Source organism: Lethenteron reissneri, chromosome 20 (genome assembly GCF_015708825.2).
Source record: "Lethenteron reissneri isolate LAM-NWPU_2019-01 chromosome 20, ASM1570882v1, whole genome shotgun sequence".
Taxonomy (NCBI): domain Eukaryota; kingdom Metazoa; phylum Chordata; class Hyperoartia; order Petromyzontiformes; family Petromyzontidae; genus Lethenteron; species Lethenteron reissneri.
This window is the reverse complement of record NC_083798.1, coordinates 11,843,074-11,856,474: the sequence shown is the minus strand read 5'-3', so window position 1 is coordinate 11,856,474 and position 13,401 is coordinate 11,843,074. Positions and strand designations below refer to the sequence as shown.

The 13,401-nt window shown below is 51.2% G+C and overlaps 1 protein-coding gene across 1 annotated transcript in view; it reads left to right on the top strand.

The window, feature by feature from the left end:
• The window catches only part of LOC133344764 (collagen alpha-1(XXVIII) chain-like), a 76,964-nt gene extending 63,841 nt beyond the window's left edge, over positions 1-13,123 (top strand). Inside the window, 10 exon segments of the mRNA XM_061554901.1 lie at positions 113-193; positions 1,408-1,443; positions 4,157-4,193; positions 4,857-5,005; positions 5,153-5,561; positions 6,730-6,827; positions 6,829-6,879; positions 8,146-8,266; positions 8,956-9,141; positions 9,893-13,123. Coding sequence (XP_061410885.1) covers positions 113-193; positions 1,408-1,443; positions 4,157-4,193; positions 4,857-5,005; positions 5,153-5,561; positions 6,730-6,827; positions 6,829-6,879; positions 8,146-8,266; positions 8,956-9,141; positions 9,893-9,915 — 1,191 coding nt within the window. The 3' untranslated portion in view covers positions 9,916-13,123.
• The last annotated feature ends 278 nt before the right edge of the window (positions 13,124-13,401 follow it).

The following is a 13,401-nucleotide window of genomic DNA, read 5'->3' as shown; positions in this document are numbered from 1 at the left end:
ACACGCACGCAGACAAAGGAAACCCAGGGATGCGCTCTCACTCATCTTGTACTCTGAGCGCAAATCTCAATGGTGACGACCATGACTCAGAGGTTCGTGATGGCCGTGGCAGGGTGATCGAGGGCTGCACGGAGAGAGGGGTCGCAAGGGAGATGCGGGCGACCCCGGGGAGAAGGGCTCCCTCGGTGCTATGGTGAGTGCTCGCATCCCGCACCCATCGTCACGCTTACAACCACGCCGGATCTTTTGGGCTTGTTGCTGTCGGCCTTCGGTCTCGTGTGCTTGTTGTTTGTTTGATCGGATTGTAGCGGAGTACAGTTTGTTTGGCGGTGCTGGCGGTGAGCGGCGTGCATTTGTATTTTACCTGCATTGTTTTTTTTTTACGTGCGTCGTGATATTATCAGATGATTATAAGAAAACAAATGTGCTTGATCCGCGTACATGACGAGCCCGCAAACAATGCGACTCTTTCGCAAACACTGAAGCACGAGGATGACCCCTGGCACGTTCCGTGTCTCAGCGACATGCCCCGGGTCAGCATGCCCGCATCCCGTGAGCCGCGAAGCTTCGTGGACTCGGTCTCCACCTTCTCGACGGGATCGACTGACCAATCCTATTCCATTCTATGGAAATGTGGATCGAATCGGCTTTGTTTGAATGTCATTTTCGACAACATCCAAATTACATGACCGATCCTATTCCATTCCATGGAAATGTGAATCGAATCGGCTTTGTTTGGAATTTAATTTTTGACAACATCCAAATTACATGCTCATACTAAAACAAGATCCACTGGAGCGCACGGCCCCACCTCCCACACACAAACCTGGGCTTTGTTCCAGGTGAGCTATCCCTCAATCAGGTCTCTGCTTGAACCCCGTATGCATATTGGTAGGACAAAGGTACGATTTGTTGGTAAATTGAGAAGCAGAGTATTGTGCTGTACTCGAAACGGTTTATCAATCAGATTTCTCACAAAGTCACCGTGACACAAGCCACCACCCTACTACCGGCTTCGTTGTTATGCCCGTGCGCGCATTGTGGTGTCGCAATGGAGCTGGGTACCCACAAACCTCGAACGACCAAGCCTGCCTGGCTCGGCTTGTGCTGTGGTTATACACAGTCGGGCGTGGTGTGGTTCGTAGCCCAGCGTTTGGACCCATCTAGGCCGTGGGCCACCCAGTGCAGTTGCACCGCCTACACACTCGATGGCCACGTGCGATTTCTACGCTGCAGCCAAAATACCTTTTGGGTTAGTGTGACCCGACTGCCCCGCTTACAGTAGCGCAATAAGGCGCCGTGTGTTGTTTACTCGCTGCAAGCAAGAGAGCTTGAGTGGTTTTTCATATCGGTAAGACGCGGACCATTTAACAACGATTCCCATTGTTGCCTCTCCTTCACCTCCAGGGCAGGGTCGGCCAGAAAGGCGATCCGGCACTGACTGTGAGTACACAAGCCCTTTGCCCATCTGTGCAGCTCGGCCCTAGCCAACGAAACTGCAATCTCGTCGATGAATGTGTTGAGTTGTTGTTGTAATATCAGAGCAGGTTGAAATCTTAACTTCATGCTAAAAAAGATTATACTGCCTAGGTAGCCCCATAGCTTCCTAGCGGGGGGTGGGGGCTGGTGGTACAGGGTAGTTAACTGCTCTTTTCAGGGTCGTCCATTCTATCTGACACCGTGACAGATAAGCGCGTGGCCCCCAAAAGCACGGGGCCCGGGGCAGTCGTCCCAATTCGCCGTATCCTGCCTAAGGACAGCTCTGCCTTGGCTGAAGACTCAGACCTGCTTCTTATAATGTTCCATCTTCATTTGATAAGTAAATTTGGGGCTGGGCGAGATATTATCTCCCTCACCTGGTATGCAGGAAGGCGTTGGTTCGATCCCGACCCTGATGGCTGTATATTTAGATTTTCCATGTCTCTCTCCCTCTGGTCATGTGCATTTTTCTCCAGGTCCTCCGGTTTTCCCTCAACAATTAAAATCACGCGTTTACAGTGCTTAGCTGCTATCCATTTCCACATGATAAGCCACTTCGTTGAGCTATCATTTGTGGCCAGGTCGCTTCTGAAAAACAGTTGTATAGCTGAGTGGGCCTTACCTGGTAAAACATTGAAATATATAATTGTGAGCACAATTAAGCAATGGGTGCCACAGTCCCCTTCTCAAATATACAGGGGAGGGGGGGGGGAGTAAGCACTGCAACAGAGAGCATCATCGACGAAAGATTGGATCGTGACTCATTCTATTCAGCATTTTTCACCGTGCCGTGACACTGATAACGTCACGCTGCAGAGTTGTGCTTCGGTATAAAATAATTAAATCCTCACGCTATTCAAACGGTTATCACGATTCGTGGGACACAATTCGACGCGGAGATCAATTGTTTCGTCCCATTTATACCCGTCTTGTTTGATTTCCATAGTTCAGTATTTTCTGTTTCCTTCGCCTCAAGGTACCGTTAGCGTATACATCTTGGGTGAATTGCCAACAATCGCTCCTTACAAGCTCTAATCCAGTGGTTCCCAGCACGTGGCCCGCACACCACCGCTGTCCGCAAGGCCGTGGCGCGACGTCGCTAGTTGAACTGTTCCATAGACGATTGTCATCACCCAACACAGGACTATTCACTGCGGGGTGGTGCGCCGGGGTTTCTTTTGTTGACGATCGACAGTCGACCACGCACGTGCATCGTGAGCTGAACGATCGATTTCGACAGACGAATCGGTGAACTGACGATGACTCGTCGGCTGGCTGGAGGCTGTTCCCCCCTCACGTTTTGAATTCTATCCAAGTTAATCTGCTAAATCTGTCCCCTGCTGGGTTTTTGTACAATGCCCGTGATTCCCGTGTGTCAGCAGCACTCGTTTATTGAATGAAACATGCCGGGCCATGCTCATTTTGTTCTTTCGTATGGCTGGGCAATTAGCAACGTTACATTGTTGATATCAAAGTTTTTCCGAGCCCGTTGGGTGATGTTGTGAATGAATGTCTGAGACGCTGTCGGAGAGCGAGCGGAAGTGGGCACTGTTTGACAGTGTGTTCCATGGGTAAGACTCTGATAGCCACAGTCAGTTTAGCACGTAAGTAGGCTTTTGCGAACAATACTATTCACAATAAAGGTTTTTGGGTTAAATCGCGCAAATTGAAATGTGGCGTTAAACCATCACCACCACCCGACACATTTGAGAGGTGTGTTGCGTGAACAAGACGTGCTAATTGGTTACTACTTCAGCACACCGGTGTGTTGGAGAGTAAACCCACAGCATTTTCAAATTTAGTTAACGACGTTTCGCTGGTGATTACAACGAGCTTCATCAGGCGATTTGCCAGAATTGTGAAGAAGTATTCCTGCTTCCGGTCTTACAGCGGCAATGCAGACTTGACGGTCACCGCATCGTGCACTTTCAGATGCGCTTCTGCGGCCGTCTGTAACGCTCTACCTTGCGACATTAGGAAGCCACTGAAGCGATGCACCTTTCAATGATTTCGATTGAAATCGATTTTTTTATTAAACTGCTTTTTTGCGTTTAGTTTTGTGTCCTTCCCCCCCACCCCCGCAACTCTAATGAATACAGTTGGCTACATACGGCGCGAAAGAAATTCAATGTACATACATACAAAAACAACAAAGATAAAGATCCCCCGTATGGCCTTAACAGACTGTTGGGGCAAGTGCTGTTTGGGAGCACCTATGAAGGCCAGAGCGGCACACGATGGGGTGGGTGGCCAGCACCATGCCCGACCGTCACTGATGTTGGCCGTGAGCGGGAATCGAACTCGGCTCGTCAGGTTCATTGCGCGTGGCGCTACGAACCTGGCGACTCGAGTTCGATTCCCGCTCACGGCCAACAATATACGTACATCAACATATATATTGGTCAGGATAGCCCAGACATTATCGCGTGTTAGGCCCCGCATTGCTCCCTGGCTGGCCCAGTGCCCGTTGACTGTGTGCCGCCAGGGAACGGTGCCATCTGCACACGGTGGTTTGTTTGCAGGGAGAGCTCTCAATTTGCAATATCGTGTGAAGACATCAAAAGGCCACGTGAGATTGGGGCATTTATTGCACAGTATTGTTGCTCGGACGGTAACTCTTTTGAGAAGGTAATGCAATTACTTGTGTTTGCCCTTTCTCTTTTCTTATTCATTCCAGAGGCAAGAAATCATGAAGTTGATAAAAGAGATATGTGGTGAGTAAGCCAATTGGTATGGAAAAAAACGTCTCACCCTCGATGGGTGAGGAGCTCATTTTGTCTGCACAATAGTTTCACGTTTTTCTCTTGTGCTGTTCACATCGGCTTTAGTTGCGAGTCGATCACACTGCACTTCAACGCGGCGGTTTGGGGGCAGTGGGCTTGAGTTCAATCCCAGCTACGGCTGGCATCAGTGGCAAGGGGAGCTTGTCCTCCTGTGTCTTTCCTAGTTTGCTACTCAGCCTTAACTGACTTGAGTACCTGGTGCGGTCAGTAAACATGATCAGCTGTGGGGAGAACCGAAGGCTAACGTGCGTGGTTACGACCACACCACACGCTTGCCGTGTTGCCGTGGCAACCTTAAATAACACACCATGGCCCTTTTGTCGACCCACTGCTGGATTAGGGTCTCCACCACACACTCCGTGGGTCACGGTGGGGGTTATCTGACCATACTTCACCAGGCTGGTCAGTGCGGGTTGGTGAAGGCTCCGATTAGCACGGTTGGCTACGTACGGTGCGAAAGAAGTTCAACATGCGTATATACACCAACTTAATATTTGCCCACCCAACTATAAGCACTTGCTCCCTATAGTGTGTGTGTGTCTGTGACTAGACGAGCGAACGGGTGTGTTTCGTGGGCCCGTGTGTGCGCGGCAGGCTGTGGAGTGAAGTGCCGGCAGCGTCCGCTCGAGCTCATGTTTGTGATCGACAGCTCCGAGAGCGTGGGCCCCCACAACTTCCAGATCATCAAGGAGTTTGTGAGCGCGCTCACCGAGAAGCTGCCCATTGGCCGCAACGCCACCCGGGTCAGTAGCAATCCTGCACAGCCTCGCTTGCATCCATGACTCTCTCCCGTAGATCTGGTGGTGGGGGAGTGGTGCGCCCCGTGGACTGAGAGCCTCTGAATCGACATCCCCCCACCCCACCCTCGCTGCTCGTGCGGCCACCGCCAGGTGGGCCTGGTGCTGTACAGCCGGGAGGTGCAGTTGGAGTTCGGGCTGGGCCGGCACGCGAGCGCCGCGGAGGTGCGCCGCGCCGTCACCGCCATGGCCTACCTGGGCGAGGGCACCTACACAGGCACGGCGCTGCAGCGCGCCGTCGCCGAGGGCTTCGCGGGCGCCCGGCACGGCGTGCCCAAGGTGGCCCTGGTGCTGACGGACGGCGAGACGGACCCGCGCGAGCCCTACCCGCTGGGGCAGGCGGTGCGCGGGGCGCAGGCGGCGGCCGTCGAGGTGTACGCCATCGGCATCGTGAACCGCAGCGACCCGGGCCACGCCACCTTCGTCGCGGAGCTCAACCTCATCGCGTCCGACCCGGACGAGGAGCACGTATACCTCATCGACGACTTCAACACGCTGCCAGGTTGCCACGCCGCTCGGGAGCGAGCGGTGCGGAGGCCGGTCGGTTTCAGTTTTTCGGGCGAGGAGCGGGTTTTGGGGGGGTGGAGGACGGTCGGCTCGGACGTTCAGAGCGCTCGGCTGGGTGGCACGCCAACCACAGCGTTGACGGACGCAGGCCACGGCTCGTGCGTTCTGATGCTTGAGAAGCGAGTCTGGCTCTGAGAAAGGGCTTATGTGGATAGTGGGCAGCATGGGGGATAAGGGGTGCAGTGGTGAGCGCACTCCATAATGAACCTGGTGGAGAACGGAGTTTGAATCCCGGCCGTGGCTTACATCAGGGACGAGGACTTAACCCTCCCCCCCTACCACCCCCCGTCCACTACACGGTCACCGTATCGCGTGGCGCTTCCCGATGCGCTTCTGCGGCCGTCTGGAACGCTCTTCCTTCCGATATTAGGAAGCCACTGGAGCTGTACACTGTACGTAGCCAATCGCACGATTAGCGCGGTTGGCTTCGTACAGTGTCAAAAAAAGTTCAACATACAGTACATGCATACAGATTATCTGGTTTGAATCCAGGTTTCATCCACCGGGTCTCTCAATTGCAGTGAGTTGACGGTTTCAGCCAGGTCACCGAAGTCATTGCAGTTAAATCTGGTGCCACGTAAAGTTTGGCTAAATTCCCGCTGTGATAACTACAAATGTTGGGGAAACCGTCAGGTGACCAACTGGTGGGAAAGTACGGCCTCCCTACTGGGTGGCTAATGGGTCACTTGATTGGATCTCGGGGGTATCTGTTTGGTATCCCCTTCAGTGGGCTGTTCTCCAACACCGAATAGAGCCTCCATAGCATCACCGATAGCAGACCCAAGATAGATTTGGGTGGAAAAGGATTGAAATTCCCATTGCAAATCGTTTAGTGTCCATCATTTTCTAGACGTCTCTCTCTCTCTCTCTAACAGCTCAAATTCAAGATCTAAAAATTGCATTCCCAAATTATTAGCAATCTCTCCTTGACAATGATTACTCGGCTGCTGTTGCTGCTGCTGCTGCTGGCAGGCACAGCGAATCTCACTGAATCTCAATGAGGTCCCCTATGGTTAAGCAAAGGAATTCTTCACGCGAACGCGCACGCGCCGCCTGCTTCTCAAGGTCGTGTGTGTGTGTGCGCGTGACTGTGCGTGCCCCAGCACTGGAGATGAAGCTCGTGAGCCAGCTGTGCGAGGATGAGAACGGCACGCCTTTCTCGCCGGCTCCAAAACCTCCCGTGCGTACGCAAGCCCTCCCTGGTGACGCCGCACAATGGCAGGAGCCCGGAGGAGCGCGGGAAACGCATGCAGGTGCGTGTGGGGAGCAGGAGGAAGAGGAAGCCACCATCTTCCCAACACGAGACCCGTGAACCTCTGGGCTGGCGTCTATCCACTTTTTTCTATTTTTGACACAGTTGTTGAACACAGGCCCAAATGGCGGCCAGCAGAAAACGGCGCTCTCGAAGGTGCAGTAGATGAAGGTGGCACTGCGGTGGCGAGATGTTAACTACCTCGCCTGGTATGCGGAAGGCCGTGGGTAAATTTGAAGTTTGCATGCTGTCTCCGTGGTTGTATGGATTTTTCTCCGGGTCCTCCGGTTTTTCCCTCATTTAAAAACACGTGTTTAAAAGAGTATTTGGCTGCTATAAATGTCCACATGATAAGCCACTTCGTTTAGCTATCATTTGTGGCCAGGTTGCTTCTAAAAGAGCTGTGTAACTCAGTGGGCCTTGCTTGGTGAATTAAAAATAGTCAAATAGTTAATGTTTTTTTAATTGAGCAAGGTTATACGAGCTTTGGGATAAGAGGATGAGAGGTGTATTCCCATGTCGAGCTGTGCGCGTGACTTGCAGTGCAGTGAGTGAGTGGGTGTGTTGTTGTGACCTGCAGTGTGGTGGTTGAACATTGTGGATGAGAAGATACGAGTCAGTCTGGTTGACTGACTTGTGGGCGGAGGAATGAATGAGTGGAGTTTGTTGGAACACGAAAAAGAGCGATAGAGGAATGGAGCTGGTTGTCATTCTTATAACGGGGGATTGATATCCATGAGATGTGACAAATAATACCCCCGTTGTTTCATAGTTAGGCTGATATTTTAATTTGTAATTTCAGCAAGTGGGTGGTGGAGCAATGGCACAGTGGTTGGTGTCATGCACTGTGAACACCGCTGATGTTGACCACGGCTAACATCAGTGGCGAGCGATGCCTAAACTGACACACCAATTTGACCGACCGACCACGCTGACCAGCTTGGTGAAGTATGGTCACAGAACCCCCCACAGCGTGGCGAGGTTTTCATCCCACAGCGGATTGGCAAAGGGCGGTAGATTATTATTTATGGTATTTGATGGAAGTGAACAACAATACACAAGTGTAATTGGAGTGAGTCTCGCCTAAACCGAGTACCTGGTGCGGTGTGTAGTAAAAATCGCCACTGAGGAGACAAAGGCGGCCGGGCGTGGTGCTGGCCACCACACGCCCTCCTGTGCCGTGCCGGCCTTCACAGGTGCTTGCTAACAGCACTTGCCCCAACAGTCTGTTAAAGGCTATACGGGGGATCTTTGTCTTTGTTTACAGGATCGAAACGGGGAGCCGGGACACTTTGGCAACACCGTCGAGGCGGTCACGGCCACCTCGTTGCTCGTGACCTCCGTGACCCCGGAGTCCTTCCTGCTGACCCGGCGACCCCCGACCCCGGGTAACATGCAGAGCTGCCGCTCGTGCCGAGGCACGGGGGCGGCGCGCGCACCGCCGGCGGAGCGACGCATTTCACTCGTCATCACCCTCGTCGTAATCGTGGCCACGGGCAATCATCTATCCGCACGCCAGATGAAGGCTTCTCTAACCCGTCATCGCCGTCGTCTCTTGCGGTCTTGCGATGACGACGGCTTAGAGATGCCGTCATCCAGCAGTGGATAGGTCGTAACTCATGATGATGATTAATTTTATATTTTCACCATGTTTATGTTCGAAAAGAAATATAAATCTGCAATTGCTCGTTAGGTCCTGTCTCTCGTGCGTGACGATACATCTAATTTGGTGACTAGTCTGATGAAGTGTCTAAGGAGACGAGAGAGCTGGATATGCAAGGAAATCGAGGGATGAAGAGCCGCGTGCCATTTCCCCCACGTTGACACTCCAACGCACGCTCTGTTCCCGAGCAGGGCCCCCGTGTGAATCGATCGGTGCTGTTGAGCGGAAATCCCCGTTATGAAAGCGCCATTTCACGATCTCTGCCGTGAAGCATCGTCTCACTGTCCAGCCTGACGTGCGGCCCCAACGTAGGGGCTCTCCGTGCCGACAAACGGCGTCGGTCGCGATTGCAAAATGTTTAACTCGGCTGCAGATAAAACGATGGGTTGTTTTTTCCCCCCCCCGCGACTCCAGACCATGCACTCAGGTGCCAGGTTCAGTTGGACCAGGGACCCTGCCGCAATTTCACCTCCCGCTGGTACTACAACGGTGACGCCAACGCCTGCGGGAAGTTCTGGTACGGAGGCTGCAAAGGAAACGACAACAACTTCTTGACGTCCGAAGAGTGCCAAAGGACGTGCATCGGGTCTCATGCCGAAGGTGGGATCCTCGACCAATGCCGCGCACACCCGGGATGACGCTAACGGAGCTTGCCCCAATACCGTGCTCATCTCGTCAAGGAGCATAAACTATCACGCAAACCCCGGTCATCCTCGCAAGAAGCGGCCTTCGGCTAGCCATCGTGCTGGCCACACCATCCCCTCACGTTCTGTGCTGGCCTTCATCGGTGATTGCTATCTGCACTTGCCTCAACAGTCTATTTAGACCATGTGGAGAATCTTTGTGTGAGAGTGTGTGTGCGTGCACTGTGCTACACACCCGCCAGTCTGAGTCAGTTCCCGCTCAGGACTGATAAGCCATGGCACATATTGGAACCAGTCCTGGACCTCCCTGGTGTGGTGTATACACATCAGCACTGGGAAGACAAAGGTGACCAGGCATGGTGTTGGAAACCCACCTCCCTCCTGTGCCGAGGCAGCCTTAATAAGTGCTCACTAAAAGCATATGCCCCCAACATTCTGATGAAGGCTATACGTTCGCATGCATCCATGTACATAGCCTGGCACAAGCATCGTGGCGACATCACCATCAGTGGGTGGCGAATGGTGTCAGGTTGTTGTTGTGCGTCCATGTGCGAGCATGTGCGCGTGTGCGCGCGCGCGTTCATGTGTGTATTTTTGATGTCTGCGTAAAAGGCGGTAAACATTAGACGTGACAGAATCTATCGCGCGCGGGCATGGGGGGAGAGCATCCCTTGATTGATCGCGCCTCTGTGTTCGTGTAATTCCAGGGTTGGGGCCAGATGGACGGTGAATCTCAAGCAGCAATCACGGAGCCCGTGCCCCCCCCCCGCCCGCCCCCCACAGGGGAGGAGAGCGAGGCAGTGAGGCGCCGGCCGTGTCAACATCTCCCCACAACCGGCCCTCGCGTTAAACCGAGCTCGTAATTTCTGGATGTCGACGAAAAGATTTGCGAAGCACGAGAGAGCACTCAGGTTTCGTCTCAACGACCACAACCGTTCGTGTCACTTTTCGAAACGCCGCACATGCTTTTTGCGCGTGTGCGGGTTTTTATGGAGTGGGGGGAGGGGGGTTTACATGAAAACTAAAAATAACAATCCTGTGTTTCATTATCCACCAGAGGACTATATAGTTTATATTGGATCGTAAAATGGGCATTATTGTCCTTGCTCAGTCGATGCAAATATTAATTGCGTAAAGGCACTAAAGCAGTATTTAACCACGTAATAATATCTCCCGGCCTCGAAACAGAATGATTACAGCTATCGCGCAGAATTCTGCAATGGGTGCTCAATGCTGTGATTTCAGTTTGAGGTCTTGTGTAATCTTGCGGAAGCTTTCGAAGGTTCCCCTCCCGTAACCTCCTCTGTACGCTCTGCACATTTCTCAGGATGCCACCGGTATTTTGGCCATTGTCTTAACGTGCAAAAATTCGATGCCTCTACAGTGTTTGGGGAAAACTGTACAATGCAGCAGGCCATTGGAAAATGTATGAAATCCTCTTGGTTGTTGTGTTTTTTTTAATTGTTGTTGAATTCTGGGATGATTTTTGGCAGGGGTTACTCTTTATTTTTTTTATGATGATGATGATGAAGAGGGGGGGGGGCGGATGTTCAGTGTAGTGTGAGAGTGTGTGCCCAAACGGTTTCAGATAAGCCATTGATACATTGCCCAGAATTAATCACATGTACTGTTAATATTATTACAAAGGCTGCGTTAAAGCAATAATTGCATAACAAAGAGTGACGATGATACAAGCTGTAAGAGATTACGTGATTGTTAAGGAGGGCTACATTTGTGCAATGTCGCCCTCTGTAGACTGTGGGGCTACGCTGTGGACAGCAGAGGGTAGTGCTGCAACATCCATTGTTGTACCATACCTCTATGGTCCCCAACATCTATGCCCCCTGCCTTCAACCTGCACTAACCAAATTGGTACAGGCCCCCATCCAGCAGTGGATTGACAAATAAGGCTGCTGTACGTGAACTGTTTAGGGTTTTTGTTCCATTGGGTTTTGTATTTTGACATTATAAGGCCTAAGGACTGATTAAACATCTTGAGCCAACAGAAACCTCCCAAAATTAACGCTCATATTGCGTTAGTGTCCGACAACAGTGTGGTGGGAGCCGATTCTAGAGAACTCAATACAATTAGTGAGAAGACATTTGATTTCAAAGCGTCCACACGTCTCCCACCAATCGGAACACACTTAAAAAGGCCTTTAACATTCCCCCAATACACTCTGTCCATCATAGACAGTGTGATCTACTTACAATTTTGATATATTGCGGTTTTATCACGTTAAGGCCGGCGAATACAGGGGCCACCACGCTAATTGTTCCGCCTTTGTCAATCCATCAATTGCTGGAATTATTTCGAAACTGAAACTTCACCATTTTTTTTTATTTTACCATTTCAGGTCCACTGAGTTATATAGCTCTTATTCAGAAGTGACCTGGCCACAAATGATAGCTCAACGAAGTGGCTTATAACATGACAATGTATTGCAGCCAAATACTCTAAATGCATGTTGATTCTAAACTTGGAGGGAAAAACCAGAGGACCCGGAAAAAAAATCCACGCGACCACAGGGAGAGACCATGCAAATTCCAAATATACAACAGGCGTCGGGGTCGGGATCGAACCCATGCCCTCCTGCATACCGGGCGAGGTAGTTAACATCCCGTGGTACCCCACGGTGGCGAGATGTCACCGAGGCCCTGTCCTGCGACTGAATTCTGGAGAGTATTTCCCTGCCTCCCTACCCTCACTCACTACCGTTGAGGGCAGTGGGAAGGATTGTGGGAGGGGGCGGGGGGTCTGAGGATCTGGGAGTTGAGGGGGGGCAGGCTCAGAAAATATCCTATCTAAAAACTAGGCCCCGCCAACACACACGTCTCTTGTAACCAATCATGTTCTGCACCAGACCAGGGTCATAGAAGTCAATGGGATATCTAAAATTGGATCACCCCCTACTACCAACAGCAATCAGCGAGAACATGCTCAATAACAATGCACGTGGCTGCATGCCGGCTTGTATGTATGTTGAACTTCGTTCGCACCGTACGGAGCGAACCATAATAAAGGTTCACTCATGCAAAGTTGAAAGCCATTTACATTGATTTGGCTTTTCGCCGGGCTGTGTGATCACAAGTTCCTACTCGGATCGTTAAGAGTTGTACCAATGTGAACAAAATGTGTTCCATATGTATTGCTATTACACGCACCATAAGTCATGTACAATACTCTTTGATGTGTGTGATAAATAAATAAAGGATGTACACACGTTAACAATTTAAAGGCCTGTTTTGCACGTGCCAATGTGCATGAAATACCGTAGCAAGGATCGTCACGCATCTAGTAACTTTGGCATCTGTTGGACAGGTATTTTCCTCTTTACATTTAACTTTCGTTTAAAATATAGCACGTAAAACAGAACAATAGAGGAACGCATTTTTTCCAAAAAATTCAGTAAATAAATTTTGGCAAAAAAGAACCCAAAGTATAGCACTTGATAATTCCTTGAAAAAATAGTGAAAAATTCCAGACAGTATAGTTAATGCCCCGCTTTACGTCGGGGATGCGTTCATGAAATGTGCGCCGAATATCGAAACGGCGTGTGTTTTGGCTATCCCAGTGTTCTTCATTGCAAGGCCCACGGAGCCACTTGCAGCCCCTGACGTGTGGCCCCTGATCATACACACGTGAATACACCCCTTCACGCTGTCAAACCCAACGAGTTCAAATGTGTGGCGGCTCTCATACCGATGTCTAATCGGCAAAAGTATCCCTCCTTTGAAAATGAGTGCAGAACGCTGCTCTACCTGGTTTTACCCGAGGCCTGTTTTTTGGAACTACGGGGGTGATGTTTCGGCTTTTGGCGGTCTGCCGCTGTTCATACTCTCATCTCCGTGTCAAAAAGTAGAGCCGTGAGAGTGCTGTATCCGTTGGACGGTGTGAATGAATCGTCTGTGGGAACAGTGTATTTAGGGGCCATCCATTTAGTACGTACGCATGGAGGGGGGAGGGGTGGTTAACCCAAATGCGTACGCCTGCATATGGGGGGTCTGACAATGTACGTACACATAGGAAACGGGGTGGGCGGGGGGGGGTGAAGCCTCGATAATAATTTGTCTACATTGGCCTTCAAATGAGCCACAGTTCAGTTTCTTCAGCTGTCAGACAAGTACTGCCGGGAGAGGTGGGACTGTGGGAGAGGTGTCACTTCGTATGTCACCGTGCCCCTGACTGCAGCTATCACGCAGCTCGGAAAAATAA